Source organism: Sus scrofa, chromosome 9, assembly GCF_054392235.1.
Source record: "Sus scrofa isolate SSC_HxYL_T2T_F1_AM1 chromosome 9, Sscrofa_HxYL_maternal_Yorkshire_Landrace_v2.0, whole genome shotgun sequence".
Lineage (NCBI taxonomy): Eukaryota > Metazoa > Chordata > Mammalia > Artiodactyla > Suidae > Sus > Sus scrofa.
In genome coordinates this window covers 85299220-85316685 of record NC_139391.1, presented here as the reverse complement: position 1 = coordinate 85316685, position 17466 = coordinate 85299220, and the positions used below count along the sequence as shown (strand labels likewise).

The following is a 17466-nucleotide window of genomic DNA, read 5'->3' as shown; positions in this document are numbered from 1 at the left end:
ACAACTGAGGTTGTCAATTTATCTGCCAGAAAAATAATTAAATGCCTAAGTGGAAACAAAGTAAAAAATGTAAGTCTCTGCTTTCAATTTGCATTAATATAGTCATACTCCATGGCTCACTTATCAAATTACTCCCCTCTAAAGAAGCCATTTTTTTTACTGTCACACATTAATAACAATGTGTGTAATATCACTACCCCTACCAGAATTTTCTGGGTTTGAATCTTCAGAGAAACCATGCAAAAGAAATAACTTTGGGGGGATGCTATTGATATACTGCATAGATTTTTTTAGAACTATTCCCCGTACAATTTGCATTATATATATATATATATATATATATACATAATTATTATTATTATTTTTAATCTCTGGTCTCAGTCTGTTGTCAGCACACACTCCAGCATCTGGTTCCCAGAACTCGGACTGCACAGTTTTCACATAATTATCGACCAAGGCTCAGTTACAGCAGCAGAGGTCTCTGCAACCTCCTTCACCCCTAGCCTAACTAGTTGCCCCTCATCTCCCTGCCCATGGTTCTCTGGTCCCACTTCCCTTGTCATATTTTCTCAATTGTCTCAGGATCTGGACCAGGGCCAGAGGGACTACCAGCCATGGAGCCCAATCATATAATGAAAATACTGCAAGTTCATCAGGGGCTGCATCCAGGACCAGGGGGTGCCCCTGACCTAGAACCCTCACTATACCCCTTGCATGCCAATCTCTTGCCCCCTCCCAGGGCCTGGTCCCCTCACTGGCCCATTTAATTTGAACAATTAATATTTTGGTATTTTAAACTTGTTCACAAAATTAAATCAAACAAGGAACAAGAAATTGAGAGGGCACAGGTCTCAGAGTGGAATGGTAAAATAAAAAACAGCTCCAATTCATTTATTAAGGTAGTACATGCCTTGCAGTTGTTTTATCCTGTGCTGAGATTTAAACTTAGGAATCTTCACTGCCTAAAAGATGAAGTTCCACATCTAAAATTCTCAGAAATATGGGTTAACTTTTTCTGTTTCATTTCCTGTAACTCCTTTATATACAACCTAAGCTCCCATCATACTGTACTCATCTCAATTCCTTCTACACATTTTGCACTTACACAATGAACTTATATGTCTTTTGCCTTGTTCAGGCTATTTTGTTGGGAGACAAACCTCCCGCTTTCCTCCAAATTTTTAGATGCTCCATTTCCTGTCATTATAGTTTGCAAAGTGACCAATTATTTTCTGAGTCCTTCTTTTTATTGTACAACTTTGTCAACTGTTACCAAAGTAATTGACACAAGTTGGTAACATACCTTTTGCCTGCCATTTCACTGAAAGCTATGAATTTATTAGAGACGCTGTCTTCCAATTAATTAAGAACTGTTTCACTAAATATTCCAGTACTCCATGACAGAGCCTGAGATCCTTATAGCCTCTGGTAACAGCTACCTTGTCACCTATTGCTGAATCCTGAATCCAATGTCACATATTTTAGGATTTTTATAATTATAACATGCCGTTACAATTTCAGTACCACATTCTGTATTAGTCAGAGTAGGAATGGTTCTGCTGCTGTAGCAAACTATTCTCAAATCTGGTGACTTACAACAACAAAGGTTTGTTTCTGGTCAATACCTGTCCACCACAGGTTAGCAATGTCTCTGCTCTAAGTAGTTTTTAGCCTGACACTAAAGACTCTATCTGCAACATTGCTGAACTTGTGACAGAGAGAAAAGAAAGAACATGGCACACGTTGGCTCTTAAAGCTTTTGCTTGTGCATGACACATGTTGCTTTTCACATCTCATTTGTGAATACAGCAAGTCATCTTATCAAGCCTGACATTAATGAGGTAAATAAGTGATATCCCCTCCCAGGGAGAGGCAGCAGGTATTTGTACACAATATAATTTACCACATATTCCAATCCATTTTTTTTTTTTTTCTTTTTACGGCTGAATCTGTGGCATATGGAAGTCCCCAGGCCAGGGGTTGAACTGGAGCTGCAGATGCAGGCCTCCATCACAGCCACAGATATGCCAGATCCCAGCCGTATCTGTAAACTATGCCTCAGCTTGAGGCAATGCTGGATCCTTAACACACTGAGCAAGACTAGGGATCAAATCCACATCCTCATGGACACTGTGTCAGCTTCTTAACCTGCAGAGCCACAATGGGAACTCCACCAATCTTACCTGTGAAGCTAAAATCTGTTTTTACAACATGTATCTTCTACTATGGCTTCTTTTTCCAGACTGTCACTTCTAATCTTACAATCTCTGCTTAAAATATTGGTCACAGACTTTTTCTCCTAATATTAATGGCAAAATTTAAACAATTAACATTTTGGCTAATATTTAACAAAATTTTATTATGTGACCATGCTTTGTTAACATTTTCGCAGGCATCACTTTACCTATATATATATATATATATATTTTTTTTTTTTTGCTATTTCTTGGGCCGCTCCCACAGCATATGGAGGTTCCCAGGCTAGGGTCGAATCGGAGCTGTAGTGCCAGCCTACGCCAGAGCCACAGCAACGCAGGATCCGAGCCGCGTCTGCAACCTACACCACAGCTCACGGCAACGCCGAATCGTTAACCCACTGAGCAAGGGCAGGGACCGAACCCGCAACCTCATGGTTCCTAGTCGGATTCGTTAACCACTGCGCCACAACGGGAACTCCTTACTTTCTTATTAATTAACAGTGGCATTCCTATATGTCAATTTACCTATTTTAATATCAACTGTTATCATTAAAAATAAAATATTGAAAGGAGAGATCGTTCCCCTTCTAATTTCTTTAATGAAAGTTGATCTACACTTACTGCTGTTAGGCTTCTGTGTTCACTTCTAAGTATTTTCTATAATTTTTGTGCTGATTTTTTTAAAAAACATAACCACACTCCTTATCATAGTCTATAAGATCAATGTCAGAGAGACCTTTACAGCCTCGCTGATCTCATTTTTTTAGGGGTCAGCCACACTGGCCTCCCTTGAGCATTTTAGGGAGGGCCACACCTGAGGCATACGGAGGGCTGCACCTGAGGCAAATGGAGGTTCCCAGGCTAGGGGTCAAATCAGAGCTGTAGCCGCTGGCCTAAGCCACAGCCACAGCAACACCAGATCCGAGCTGAGTCTGCAAACTACGCCACAGCTCACAACAATGCTGGATCCTTAACCCACTTAGTAAGGCCAGGGATGGAACCTGCATCATTATGGATACCAGTCAGATTCGTTTCCACTGAGCCATGACGGGAACTCCCTTATACATATATTTTTTTAATTCTCAAAACTATTTCCCTTGACCACTGCAATGTTCTTCTGCCAGATCTTTACTAGGTTACCCTTTTTCATTTAGGTTTCAGCTCAGATACTACCTCCTCAGAGGGAGCTTCCATGTCTACCCTCACTAAAGTAAATTTAATTCCTCCACTACCCCATGTCCTTTTCTCTCTCATTGTTCTATTTTATTGGTTTATTACTATCTAAAATTATCTTAATTATTTGAATTATTTGTTTATGGTTTGTCTTCCCAATCACCATGTAAAATCCCTTTAAGGAGGAACAATTTTTTATTTACTGCTATCTCCCTAGTTAGAACAGTGCCCAATGCACAGTAGGGACTTAATAAAGATTTACTGAACAAATGAAAAAGACACGTTTTGCTAAGCTTCATGACAAGTCACTTAATAATCATGATCTTTTTTCCCCTACCTCACCAGCCGTATCTCCTCTCCTAAGCATTACATATTGGCATTCCTCAGTTCCATGTCCTTTGTCTCTCTTGTCATTCTACCTTTTCTCCTTAAGCATCTCATTTAGCTATATGGCTCATTTCTTAGAAAAAACTGAGTCCTAAATGTATTTAGCAGATCTCCCTTCTGCCTCACAGAAGTCCACTTGAATTTTACATAAACACATACCCATAATTCTCCATTGTTTTATCTCAATAATTGGCATCAACATCCATACTGGTCAAAAAATTGAACTTCTGGAATTATCTTGGATTTCACTCTCACTTCACTTCGCTAAATCTAATTACCAGGTCTTATTGATTCTATCCCCTAAATATCTCTTGAGTCTTATCTTCATCATAACATTTCCTATAGGAGTCTAAGCTATCATTATCTCTCACATAGACTATTGCAATGGCCCCTTAACCAGTCCCTCCTACAAACCTGATCCCTCACCTATTCTCACTCTTCAAGTTCCAGCCATAGCAGGCTGTCCTCAGTTTCTCAAATCGTCTCCTTACTTTCAGACCTTTACATCTATTACCTCTGTTGTATACACTTGCATGTTTTCACTGGATTACTGTCTACTCCTCCTTCAGATCCAACATTGCCTTCTCAGAGGAGACTTTCTTCTTTCTAGGCCCAATTACTTCTGATCATTTGGTTAATGCTCTAAACTACCTATGAGGTTGGAAGGTATTCAAGTTGTCCCCAGCGTCCCCTAAAGCCTGCTCCAGGGAAGGCTTTCGAGGTTTAACAACAACAAAACAACCCCCTCCCCCCGCAACAAACAAATAACAAACCCAAAAAAGAAATAAGGGAAAATTGTATTGGGGTACTAGTAAAGATTGTGTGTAACCACACGACCAATAAAAAATATTTTGAGAATGCAATTTCGGGCCCAGGGAGAGGGGAAAGTAGCAAGGTCGCAAAGGTCTTCGTGGTGTTGAACACTCAAGCAAGGAATGGAAACTGAAGGTTTAGAGTCAAACTGACAGGACTATTGCCATCTTTAAATCATTTAACAGTTTCTAACTTCTGCCCGTAAACGACAGTTAAGGACACAAAGCAGCTGCAGTATTTTTAAACCGCAGTCGCTGACCTTAGCAGCTAGAGACGCGACCTGACCTCCAGGCGCGCGGCACTCGGCAGCCAGAGCCACCGCACAGCTCCCTCTGCGGCGGTCAGGGCGGGTGACGCGCGGCCGGCACGCGCGCGCCCAGTGACGCCATGCGCGGACCAGGCTCGCAGGCGCCTAGTAAGAGGACCCCGCTCCGGGAGCGCGAGGCCTGTCCGTTCTCCTGCCCGCCCCGGCCCTAAACAAGGGGCCTCCTGAGAAACTGCCTGTCTAGTCAATCGAAGGATTCTAGTTTTGACGCAAAAAATTACTCATCATAGCATGGGAATGAGAATGTTTCGCTTTGCAGAGGAACACAGTTGGTTTGTCCAGGCTACATCGCTGGATCAAAGCAGGCACTGTTTAGGACAGCTGCATCCGGGCCCTCCTGCCGCAGCTACCCTCCAAAGCCAGGGGTCCTTCAGGTAGGAGGTCCTGGGTGACTTTGGACGTCCGCTCCTGATCTGCGCAGATCCTGCTTAGTCCCCGACCTTGCAGGTTAATTTTCTTTGCCCTCTAGGCTCGAGGCCTCTGTCGCTACCATGCTTCGCCAGATCATCACGCAGGCCAAGAAGCATCCTAGCGTGAGTTCCTATAACCCTTTTCCAATGTCTTCAGTTGCCCATCCTGTGTCCGGTTGGGTCGGCTTCAGACCCCTGGGAGGGATCTTCCTCTTTCGCAGCCACTCACTGTTTCTCCAGTCTTAACCTCCTGGTTGCCCCATGACCTTGATCTCTGACCTTCCACGCTGTGCATCGTGGAGTTGGGACTGGCAGGCGGAAGGTGAGGGATGCTGTCCAGGAAGATGATATGTTGAAACAGTGGTGGCCGAGTCCTTTTGCAGGTTGGTCTGATCAAGAGGGCTGTGTGGATTAGAGATTAGCAAAGGTCAGGTACCCTATTTGTTGTGCTGTCTGTTAAGGGTTTTACATTCATTGCATTGGACTACCAAGCTTTGAGGCACATGTGAAGGTCTCTGATCTTGGAATCCTCAGTTTGTCTTGATGTCTGGACATTTTTGAATATTTTAGTAGCACAGAATTTGATCCCATTTGAGTTATTTTATATCTCTAATTTTGCATATTAACGTGCTGGGGTTCTAGAACTCAGTTACCCAAGCTTTAATCTTTATCTTAAACCCAGTTGCCTAAATACGCATTAAGCATTGATAGTATGTTTTCAGATATTATGCGTAAAATCTCCATTTGTAATAGGTGTATTTCTGTTTGGTCATTCAGATTCTAACAGAATTATGTTTTTCATAACATCTATATTGAAACAAGCTTAAGTAATTTGCCAGGAGGTTGATTTTGAAACCTTAAGGTGAAAGAAACTGAGAAATTTAATGGGAGTGATATATCAATATTAGAGTGGTGAAGGAGACAGCGTATTTTCTTGAAAAATTTAAAATTTGAGTATAATTTTTTCCACATTAAACCATAATCTTCTTACATTCTTTGGAAATTCCATTTCTTTCCTTTGAACGTAGTTATTAGAAATCTTAACCTCAGTATGAGGTCCATCTTCATTTAGATTTTAAGACAAGATCAAAAACCAGTAATTTGAGACTTGGGAATCAATGTGTAGAAACTACCGTAGTTATACGTTTCTATTAGAATGTAGGTAGTTGAAGATGGCTGTTAATTTTTGTCTTGTTTTGTTTTTCGTTCTAGTTGATCCCCCTCTTTGTATTTATTGGTGCTGGAGGTACTGGAGCAGCACTGTATGTCACACGCCTGGCATTGTTCAATCCAGATGTCTGGTAAGTCCTTAAAAATATTTAGAACTTTGATGGTTCATCAAACTGGTTTAGGAACCACACAGTCTTTCTAGGGAGACACCATCAAGTAGTAGAAAGAACCTGAATTTTGTAGTCATACAGTAAGTTCAGGTCCCACTTCTACTGGTGTCTTTTACTTTTCTTGGTTCGTGAAATTATCTAGATTTCTTTGAGTCTCATTTTCTCATGGTTTGAGTGGAGCTGCTCATACCCATCTCGTAGTGTTGTGAAAATTGAGACAATAATAACTTAAAAAAATACTTTGTTGGGGTAGCTGGTACATTTAAATGTTTTTTGCATGTTTTTCCGCAATAAGTAATGCTTCTTTTTGAAGTTGGAAAACAATATAGACATGGAAAAGTTTGAGTCATTGTTATTCTGTGCACTTTTCTATATATCACTTTATTGATGAGATAGAAAATATTAGTAAAAGCCAAGTATAAAGTTTCTTGTAACAGAGGTAGGAACAAGAACAACTGCCCTAAGAGGTTTTGTGTTCTTTTTCTAATTAATTATGTGAGATTGCTTATTATGGATTCTATCTCTGTTTCAACTCTATACTCCATTTTGAAAATAGCATCAATACTTTACCTAGGAATGAGATTGATCTATTTGAAATACTAGTTTCTTGAATACAAAAATCTGTTTCAAAGTGTTTACTGTAACAGTTACAATGTTTTATTTTAGTTGGGACAGGAAGAATAACCCAGAACCCTGGAATAAACTGGGTCCCAATGATCAATACAAGGTAAGCTACAAAATTGCTTCAGAATTGCTAGAAAGTGTATTTTAATAAATTTTGTCATGAAACAGGTTTAAGTATTTTATTTCTGGCCTTCAGACATGGATGGGAAATGAAGATAATGTCTCAATTCTGCTAGTTTAACTAAGGAAAAGAAAGATAATATATATATTTTTCACTTTTTTTTTCTTTTGTGTATTTAGGGCATAGGGAGGTTCCCAGGCTAGGAGTCCAGTTGGACCTGCAGCCACCAGCCTACACCACAGCCATGGTGATGTGGGATCCAGGCCGCATCTGCAGTCTACATCACAGCTCATGGCAATGCTGGATCCTTAACCCACTGAGCGAGGCTAGGGATTGAACCATCGTCCTCATGGATACCACGGGTTCATTAACCACTGAGCCACGGCAGGAACTCCAAGAAAGATAATTTAGTTCTTATTTAACATTTTCTTAGACCTTGGGTAGTGTAGGGCAGTGGTTCTCAAACTTCCTTGTACATAGGCATCATCTGGAGAGGTTGTTAAAACATTCTGCACCTCCATCCCCTGGAGACTGTGATTGAGTTGATATGTTGTGGAGACTGAAAATTTGTCTTTTTAATAAGGTTTCAGATGGTGTTGATACTGTTAGTCCATGGACCACACTTTGTGTAGCACTAATCTAGTAGCTCCTTTGGTTGTCTATTCTTTCTTGTTGGTGTGGTTAAAATATTTCAGGTGAGAATTAGAAGAAAGAAATGAAAGTCAAGTAAAACTTTGATTTTTATTATAAACCTTGTAGGTAAATTTTTTAACATCATTATGGAAAAGTAGTTTGTGAAACTACTCTTCCAAGGAATGATTTCATGGACTTAGGCCATTTACTTTTATTTATTAATTTTACTGATGTGTAATTGACATAACAGTGTAAGTTTGAGGTGTTCAAATTGTTGGTTTTATGCATTTATGTATTACAGTATGATCACTACAGTAGTGTAAGTTAACACCCTTATCATAACATGACTACCACTTTTTGGCATTGAGAACAATTAAGACAGTCTCTTAGCAACTTTGTGAAGATTATAATAAAATATTGTTGACTATAATCACTATATTGTGCTTTAAATCTCTAGAACTCATTGATTTACTAGTTGCAAGTTTGTGTCTTTGATATTTCCCCATTTCCCCATCTCCCAGCCCTTAAAAGCCACCATTCTACTTTCTGCTTTTACAAGTTCAGTTCAGCTTTTTAAGATTCCTTTTAAGTGATATACAGTATTTGTCTTTCTCTGTCTCACCTTACTTAGCATAATGACCTCAAGGTTCATCTATGGTATCACAGTTCTGAGACTGTTAATTGATTCCCCAAACATAGCTTTACTTATGTGTAAAAATTTTGTATAAAAGAAAAATCCTTTCAATGTCAAAAAGGGTGGGGGACAGCTTTATTAGGGTATGATTCACATACCACACGGTTTACCCATTTAAAATGTAAAACTCACCATGTATTTTCCAGTAGCAGGCTGCTTCATCAAAAGAGAAAAATAGCAGTTTCTTCGAGCACTCTCAAAAGAGGTATTCTGGCTAAGGAGTGTCCAGGACCCCTAAGTAGATATACCTCCTTGAAGGAGATGAATGCTCTCATCACTGGTGACAGAAACATTTGAGATAAATATTACCTTTTGCTGATTCCAAGCTTTCCACTCCACCTTTTGATTATAATTTGGCTTCCAAATCTTTAAAAAGATCTTGCTACAGAAAACAAAAATGCACTGGTAAAGCTGAAGTGAGCCAGCTAATCTGTGTCACATTTTGCTTCAAAAAAAAAAATAAAAAAACACAAGCATCCTGATTGATTTTTGCTTTCCTATAAATTTGAGTCTATTCTGGAGAAAATGTTTCCACATCCAGTAAACTTTAAAAAAGAAAAGAAAACAAAAAAACCCCAGGCCTTGATCCTTCCATCGAAGAGCATATTGAAATCTCTGGGTATATAGTTCATAAAACTCCCCAGGTGATTCTGATAATGAAGCTATTTACCAGTGTTCTGGAACATGGTAATGTATGCCATTATGAGGCCATGTGAACTGGAAATGGAATGTTGATGCAACAAAAATCTTATGTGTGTGGCATAGATTGGGCTGTGATTAGTTAGGATACTGGTATTAGAGACTGGAAAAATAAATAAATGACATAATGGCAAAGTATTTGGTGCAGTGTCACCTGCTATAACTTGGGAAGTAGACCATGAGTCTATAGAGTTCATTGTAGAAAAGGATTTTGGAAAACGGTGTGAGTGGACTGTTGCTGATTCTGTTTGCCAACAGATGAGCTTACGGAAGAATTGGGAGATTTATAAGCAGAAATCAAAGGGAATTGGGAGATTTATAAGCAGAAATCAAAGTCTAGAAACTTGTGAATGATGCCTACTGCTGCTTCTAAAGCCAAACAGTGAGACAGACTAGGTTGTTCTCTCTCTACCATTCATTTCCCCTCACCTAAGAGAAAATTTTTTTGGTGCATTAACATCAGATTTGGCCACGTGACTTTCTCTGGCAAATCAAACAAGGGGAGGTGATATCTGCTACCTCTGAGCCAACCTATATATCCCCCATTGTTCTTTTTCATCTGTCGTGAGACCAAACTGACAGTTAAGGGCTACTCATTCAGTCCAGATCAGAATGAAGAGGACCTAGAGCAGTCAGCTTATAAATGGCATGTAATGAAAGTGAAAAATGAACCTTTCTTGTAAGCCACTAAGATTTGGTGGTTTTTTTTTTTTTTTTTTTGCCACTTTACAATCCTGCAAAAGCTAACTAATACAAACAAGAGAGGGGTCTAAAATAGGATTTAAGCATCAAAGGCCTAGCAACACTGTACAACTAAATAAATCCCCCCAAAGCCAAGATCAGAGTATGTTGAGCCTTACCAGCTGTTGTTCCAGAGACCTTCAAGGTAGCTACCATTAAATTGAGAAAAGGCATGGGGACATGGAAGCTGAAAAATCAAGCAGATTTGAAAATTATTTCAGCAGAATTTTGATAATTGGCACATGGAACTGAATAGAAGCAAATGCATGAGAAGCTGCTTACTTTTGAGAAGATCAGCAAAGATACTGTGACCTTTTCACCTGTATGGGTATAGGAGCTTGACCTTGTTTCTCATTTAGTGTTTGTTAAGTTACAGCTTGATCTTCATTGGCCTCTTTTATAAAGTAAGAATGAGCAAGTTTTTTGATAATTAAGATAAACATAAAGCATTCTGGCCACAGTGCCTAAGATATATTAGAAGAACCCAGCAAATACTTTTTTTTTTATCCTTAGAATATAACCTGTAATTTCTTTTATAAATATTTCCTCTAATATTTTGTTAATACATTAGAGATGATACAGGTAGTTTCTTTTTAAGTTTTATTGTCTAGTTCACTTTTTTCCCAGAGAAAAACACTATCAGAACCAAAAATAAAGCTTTATGACTTAATCATATTTTTCTGTTTGTAGAAGTATGTGTCTCAAGGATAAGCTTCACAAGCTGGGATTTTTTTTTTTCTTTTTTAAAAAGTGAAAAGAATTTTTCAGTTACGGATAAAGAAGTTAGTATATGTTTGGAGAAATAAAAGTGTTTCAAGAGTAATGGTCACAGATTTATGAGCTTCTTGCTTAAAAATCTCTGAAGAAAATGATCATTCTGCAGTTTTGGTTCTTTCGGAATTAAATAATCTAGTCTTCAAGTAATTATAGCACAACCTCTTCAGTGTTGTTTGGCACAAGAATGAATAAACTTCAGATTATATCCATATCTGGGCTTGTGTACAAATGCTAATTTCCTCAGTAGGAATTTTGGAGCAGTTTCAAGTATAAATCACTTTTGAAAAAATTATTGAGCATCAAGCCAGTTTTTTGTTTGTTTGTTTTTTAAGGCAATGATGTATTTCTATAAGGAAATTCGTAGAAATTACAAAATTTCCGAAATACAATATTATTTAAAAGCTTTTGTACCAAAAGGGAGGGGTCAGGAGTGAGTTTGCCTTCTGGGTTAGGAAATTAAGGAAGCTTCTGAGAGAGAGAGAGGAAAAAAAAATGGGAAGAAAAGTCATTAAAGCAAGCCAGTTTGTATCTAAAAAATGGAAACCACACAACAAGATATTACTTCATATTACTTGCCAGTCTTTATTACTATAAATCTCTCCCATCTAAATTAGAGCACTTTGGGATTTGGGAGTTCTCCTGTTTTGCAGCACGTTGAGGATCTCATGTTGTCACTTGAGTGGCTCAGGTTGTTGCTGATGCCTGGGTTCATTCCTGGCCTGGGAACTTACACATGCTGTGGGTGCGGCCAAAAGAAGAAAAAAAAAAAAAAGAAGAATTATGGTACTTGGCTAACCAAAGAAGGATGATAATTGGTATTTCTCTATTCTGTGGGAGATTCACCCTTGTATTTAGTGGAGATGGAAGAAAAACATAATTGAAAGCATATATCAGAAGAAATTCTTACTCACCCTGAAATGGAAGAATTGTTTATAGATTCTAACTAACAAATTATACTAACACTGCTCTTCTGAGCTGCATTGAATTATTTTTACCTTACTAAAACCATTGTTAAAGGCCTTGAATTTTAGTGTCTTTGTTTGAATGACGTTTATATTGTTAAATATTCCTAATAATTTTTACAATAGAAAGCGGAATAAAAAGTAATTCTAAAACTTTTGGACCATCTTTGTGTATTTGATTGTCTAAAATATCTTTTTCTTTTCCAAGTTCTTTGCGGTGAATGTAGATTACAGCAAACTGAAGAAAGAAGGTCCAGACTTCTAAATGAAATGTTTCACTATAAAGCTGCTTAGAATGAAGGTCTTCCAGAAGCCATCCGCACAATTTTCCACTTAACCGGGAAATATTTCCCCTCTAAATGCACGAAATCATGTTGTATTGTATTGGGGTTTACACTGATTAATAAATAATCTGAAACTTGATATGTGTCACTATTTAATTTTGAAAATCTAAACTTTATAACTTAAGGTATAGGAAATAAACTATTAGAATTTAAGGAATTCTTGAATTTATATTTGTGTAATTTTTTTTTTGTCTTTTTGCCATTTCTAGGGCCACTCCCGTGGCATATGGAGGTTCCCAGGCTAGGGGGCTAATCGAAGCTATAGCTGTCAGCCTACACCAGAGCCACAGCAACACGGGATCTGAGTTGCGTCTGCAATCTATACCACAGCTCACGGCAACACCAGATCCTTAACCCTCTGAGCAAGGCCAGGGATCAAACCTGAAACATGGTTCCTAGTCGGATTCGTTAACTATTGCGCCACAATGGGGAGTCCATATATTTGTGTAATTTGCAGCTGCTCTAATAAAACACTTCCATTTTGTGCATAGGTCACTGATAACTTGACTAAGGGATAGTTTGTTTTTATTTTTTATTTTATTTTTTTGCTTTTTAGAGTTGCACCTGCGGCATATGGAGGTTCCCAGGCTAGGGATTGAATCAGAGCTACAGCTGCTCGCCTATGCCACAGCCACAGCAATGCCAGATATGAACTGCATCTGCAAGCTACACTAACAGTAATGCCGGATCCTTAACACACTGAGCAAGGCCAGAGATCGAACCTGCAACCTCAGTTCCTAGTCGGATTTGTTTCTGCTGTGCCGACTAGGGCATATTTTAAACTGGAACTGAAAGTCAAAGGTAGACTGGGAAGCAGTTCCTTGGTGGTGATCTGTGTTGTCTTTGCTGTGGTGTAGGTTTGATCCCTGGCCTGGGCACTGTTGTGGGCATGGTCATAAAAATAAGTAGATTGGGAAGGATATTTAAGCTTTTGGCATCAGTAAAATGAAAACCTAGGTTTATGTTACTGGCCGATGTTGAAGTATGTGTGGTTGTTAACGATAGTTTTTACTGTGGCATTCTCTTTACTAAAGATTTGCGAGGTTGTCATTTGCTGTAGTCTGGCTGGGGATTGTGGTTGAATCTGAGTCCATCACTATTCACCATGAAACAGGTGGCCAGAAAAAGCTTAAGAACATATGCTGAGTCTTGGCAGATTTTCAAAGGCTATGAAGTATGTTTAACAATTTTAAGTGAGAGAGTTAATCTTTTATAAAATGGACTATGGAATTGGAATTTGATTAGAGAAAATTTTAATGTGTATATTTACGTGACCTGTTACATGGCTCTGTCCTTTTAGCTGGGTCTCAGATCCACTAAACTGAACATTTCGCTGGTTCAGTGGTAGCTAATCAAGAAATAACTGCCAAATAACAAGTTTTAACATAGATGTATGTAAATCATGATAACAGAAACTTGAGGAATTTATTGAGACTTTTGGATTTTAATATATAGGTGTGTATTATAAATATTGTTTACAAAGTAATAGCACATTTTACATGTCAGAAACTGAACTTAATGTCTCTGTGTGTATATTTACTTTTGTTCATCTGGTCTCTCTATGTGGATGTCTAATAGACATCCTACATTTAACATGTCCAGTTTGAACTTGTGAACATCTTGGTGCTCACATCCACAATCTTTAATTCCACTATCTTCAATCACATCACTTTGTAGGAACACCATCCTTGCAGTAGTTCAGGCCAACATCCTCAGTCTTCATTAACTCTTTTTTTAAAAAGTTTTTTTTAAATTTTTTATTATGGTTGATTTACAATGATCTGTCAATTTCTGCTGTACAGAAAAGTGATACATGTATTCATTCTATTTTTTACATTATCCTCCTTCATGTTCCATCATAGGTGATTAGGTATTTTTCCCTGTGCTATACAGCAGGCTCTCATTGCCTATCCACTCCAAATGCAATAGTTTGCATCTACCCACCCAAACTTCCAGTCCATCCCACTCCCCCCTCTGCCTTGGCAACCACAAGTTTGTTCTCCATGTCCATGGGTTTGTTTCTTTTCTGTAGGTAGGTTCATTTGTGCCATATATTATATTCCAGATATGTGATATGTGGTATTTATCCTGACTGACTTCACTTAGTATCAGAGTCTAATTCCATCCATGTTGCTGCAAATGGCATTATTTTGTTCTTTTTATGGCTGAGTAGTATTCCATTATGTATATATACCACATCTTAATCCATTCATCTGTTGATGGACATTTCGGTTGTTTCCACATCTTAGCTATTGTAAATAGTGCTGTGGTGAACGTAGGGGTTCATGTATCTTTTTCAATGAAAGCTTTGGATATATGCCCAGGAGTGGGATTGCTGGGTCATAAAGCAGGCCAATCTTCATTAACTCTTTAAAACCCCACATCCAATATATCAAGCATGTTTGCACTACCTTGAAAATAATCCCAGAATCTCACTATTTTCAATTATAATTCCTGTACTATCACCTTGGTTCTAAGCTACAATCATCTAAACTGGATTATTAAAATAACCTCTTAGCTGGTCTTCCTGTCTACAATCCGTTCTCAATACAGCAGCCAAAGTGATCTTTAATACAAATCTCCAGTGTTCTTTAATAACATTCCTTTGCTCCAAACTCACTAACATTTCCCTATTTTACTCAATAAAAGCTAGGTACTTAGGGCGGAAAAAAAAAACTTTCTAACTCATGCTTTTTACTATTTGTTTTACTCCCACAGCACCAAATGGATTTCCTAGATCTTCTGTGTGCTTCAGGGCTTTGCATTTGCCCTTTCCTGGCTTGAGATTCCCTTCTCCATATATTGGCATGGCTTGCTCTCATTTTTTTTTTTGGTTGTTGCTTCAGTGCACCTTTTCAATTACTTTCCAAAATTTCACACCCTTCTTCATTCTCATCCCTTTTTATCTCCTTTCCCATCTTTGTTTTTCACCAGAGTACTTATTGTCTAATATGTAATTAGCTATTCTGTTTTAAATCTCCCCTCACTAAAATGTAAGCTTTCTCAGAAGGAGAATTTCTCACCATTTTGTTTGTTGATGTATCCTTAATACCTAAAATGGTAACTGGGGCATCACTGATGTTCAAAAATACTTGTTAAATGAATTAATGAAGGACCAGTTCATCAAGTGTCTGAAGTAGCTAATCTTAATTGGCTACTGGGGGCTCTTGATGGAGGAAAAGAATCAACATTGGAGTTGATGAAACACCTCTTGCAAAAGGGCTCTGAGCTATACTCCATCACCGCCCCTGTGTATTTTTTTTTTTTTTTTCTGAATAGTTCTAAAATATCCCTTTCATTTCCAACTAGAGCATTGTTTGTGGTAAAACAACTTCTGTCCTGCTATTTTAAGGCTCTTATTTTATGACATTCAGTTAGGATGAATCTGAATGAAGAAAAAAGTACAAATAAAACCAGATAGTTCCTCTTTTTATTTAAAAAAAAAAAAAGGTGTTTCCCAGAATCCACATGCTGTAGTCAACATTGTCAAAAACTATTCATTTCCTTTTGTTTCCATCTTTTCTTTTCTTTCCAATTGTAAAAGCAATGCATGCTCAGCATAACTGAAATAATTCACAGAAAACATTCTTATATATACAAGACTTTCTTTTAGTGATATAAAGGATATGTTGTAATGCTATTCTGTTATCATTTTCTCAAAAATGTTTAAGTATAGCATTCAGAAACTTTGTTACTGTGATAAATAACATTTACCGTTGAGCAAAACATAACATCTGTCTTAATTTGAAATTTAAATTTTAAATCAAGTAGAAATATGTTATACATATAAGTTATATATACATTTCTTACACTATAATTTTCTATTGTAGCAGTTTGTCCCTTTTCTCTGGGGTGGTTGGTAGAATTCATCTTTGGAGGAAATCGCCACTATTCTTCATTAGGTAGAAGGTAAAGAAAAAAGTCAAGAGAAAGGATTACAAGAAGACATCTCATATCATGATAAAACTAATAACAATAATGGATAATATTATTGAGCCAGGCACAATATGTATTATTTCATTTACTAATAATTACAGAATTGTTAGGTAGACTTCCCTCACCCTACTTTATTAGGCAAATGAGGAAACTAAGACATAAAAATATGCTCAAGGTGGAGCTAGGCTTTAAATGCAGACAATTTGACTTTAAATTTATTCCCTGAACCCTCTAGACCTATTGTCTTTATTATTAAGTAAGCGAATATAGAATAAACATTCCTTTTTTATTTTATAATGATATTTTAAAATATTAGCTATTGCAATAATAAACCCAAGAATTCATTTCTTTCTCTCCTATCAGAAACTTGAATGGGAAATTTCTTAAAGCTTTATTTTGTAAAACTTAAGGAAAATTTAGGGACTGTTTAGTAAAAGTTTATCCATCTACTAACAATCCAATCAAATAATCCTTTACTGCAGATATCATTGACTTCAATATGTAGACAAGGTGACTCTTTTATACCAGAGCTATGAGGCTGAGAAGTGTGATTTATGTTTCTCTCTAGGTTTGCTAAAGCAATGCCTGCCCACATAGCATGCCAAAATAATGTTTCACCCTCTCTGATATGCATTATGACTCAGTGAATTAAAATCTTGATATGTAGATTGTCTCTCTTATGTTGAAAATGATACTGAGTTAGTCCATGCCTAATAATGAAAGATTTTTTTGATGCTATTTGGATGATAAATAGCATCTGGAAAAAATTAGCTCAGGTCTCTTTCCCTGCTATTGTTTTTTAATCTTAAAAAGTATTAGCTTGTGTACACTCTAATAAGCTTTTCTGTTTGTTTCTAACCAAATCTTTTCTAAGAAAAGAGGTAATGCTACACTCTTCATCTAATATGGAGATTTTCACACTCCATGTTAATCAGTCTATCCTAATGAAGTTACTTTGCAAACTTAATTTGTTTTAGGTTGATTGAAGAGTAATTATTCTTCCTTGTTTTATGGTATATTTAAACATTTTAAATTACAAAGCAACTCTGTGGATATCAATAAGCTGATTCTAAAGTTTTTATGGAGAAGCAAAAAAAAAAAATATATATATATATATATATATATATATATATATATATATATATATATATATATAGAATAGCCAGCACAATATTGAAAGAAAAGAACAAAGTTAGAAGACTGACAGTAACCAACTTTGAGACTTCCTAAAAAGCCACAGTAATTAAGACAGTGTGTAAACTGGAAAAGAACAGCAGATAAATAAAAAA

At 37.3% G+C, this 17466-nt stretch overlaps 1 protein-coding gene and 2 non-coding genes across 3 annotated transcripts; 1 reads left to right on the top strand and 2 right to left on the bottom strand.

Moving 5' to 3' along the window:
• Positions 1–372: 372 nt before the first annotated feature.
• LOC146400017 (small Cajal body-specific RNA 18) lies at positions 373–455 on the bottom strand. The gene has a single exon (XR_014816951.1).
• Positions 456–530: 75 nt separating this feature from the next.
• On the bottom strand, positions 531–679 carry LOC146400016 (small Cajal body-specific RNA 17). The gene has a single exon (XR_014816969.1).
• Positions 680–5315: 4636 nt separating this feature from the next.
• On the top strand, positions 5316–12320 carry COXFA4 (cytochrome c oxidase associated subunit FA4). The gene is given in 4 exon segments (NM_001097468.2): positions 5316–5429; positions 6519–6607; positions 7313–7373; positions 12106–12320. Coding segments are annotated over 4 exon segments (249 nt in total). The 5' UTR covers positions 5316–5387; the 3' UTR covers positions 12163–12320.
• The last annotated feature ends 5146 nt before the right edge of the window (positions 12321–17466 follow it).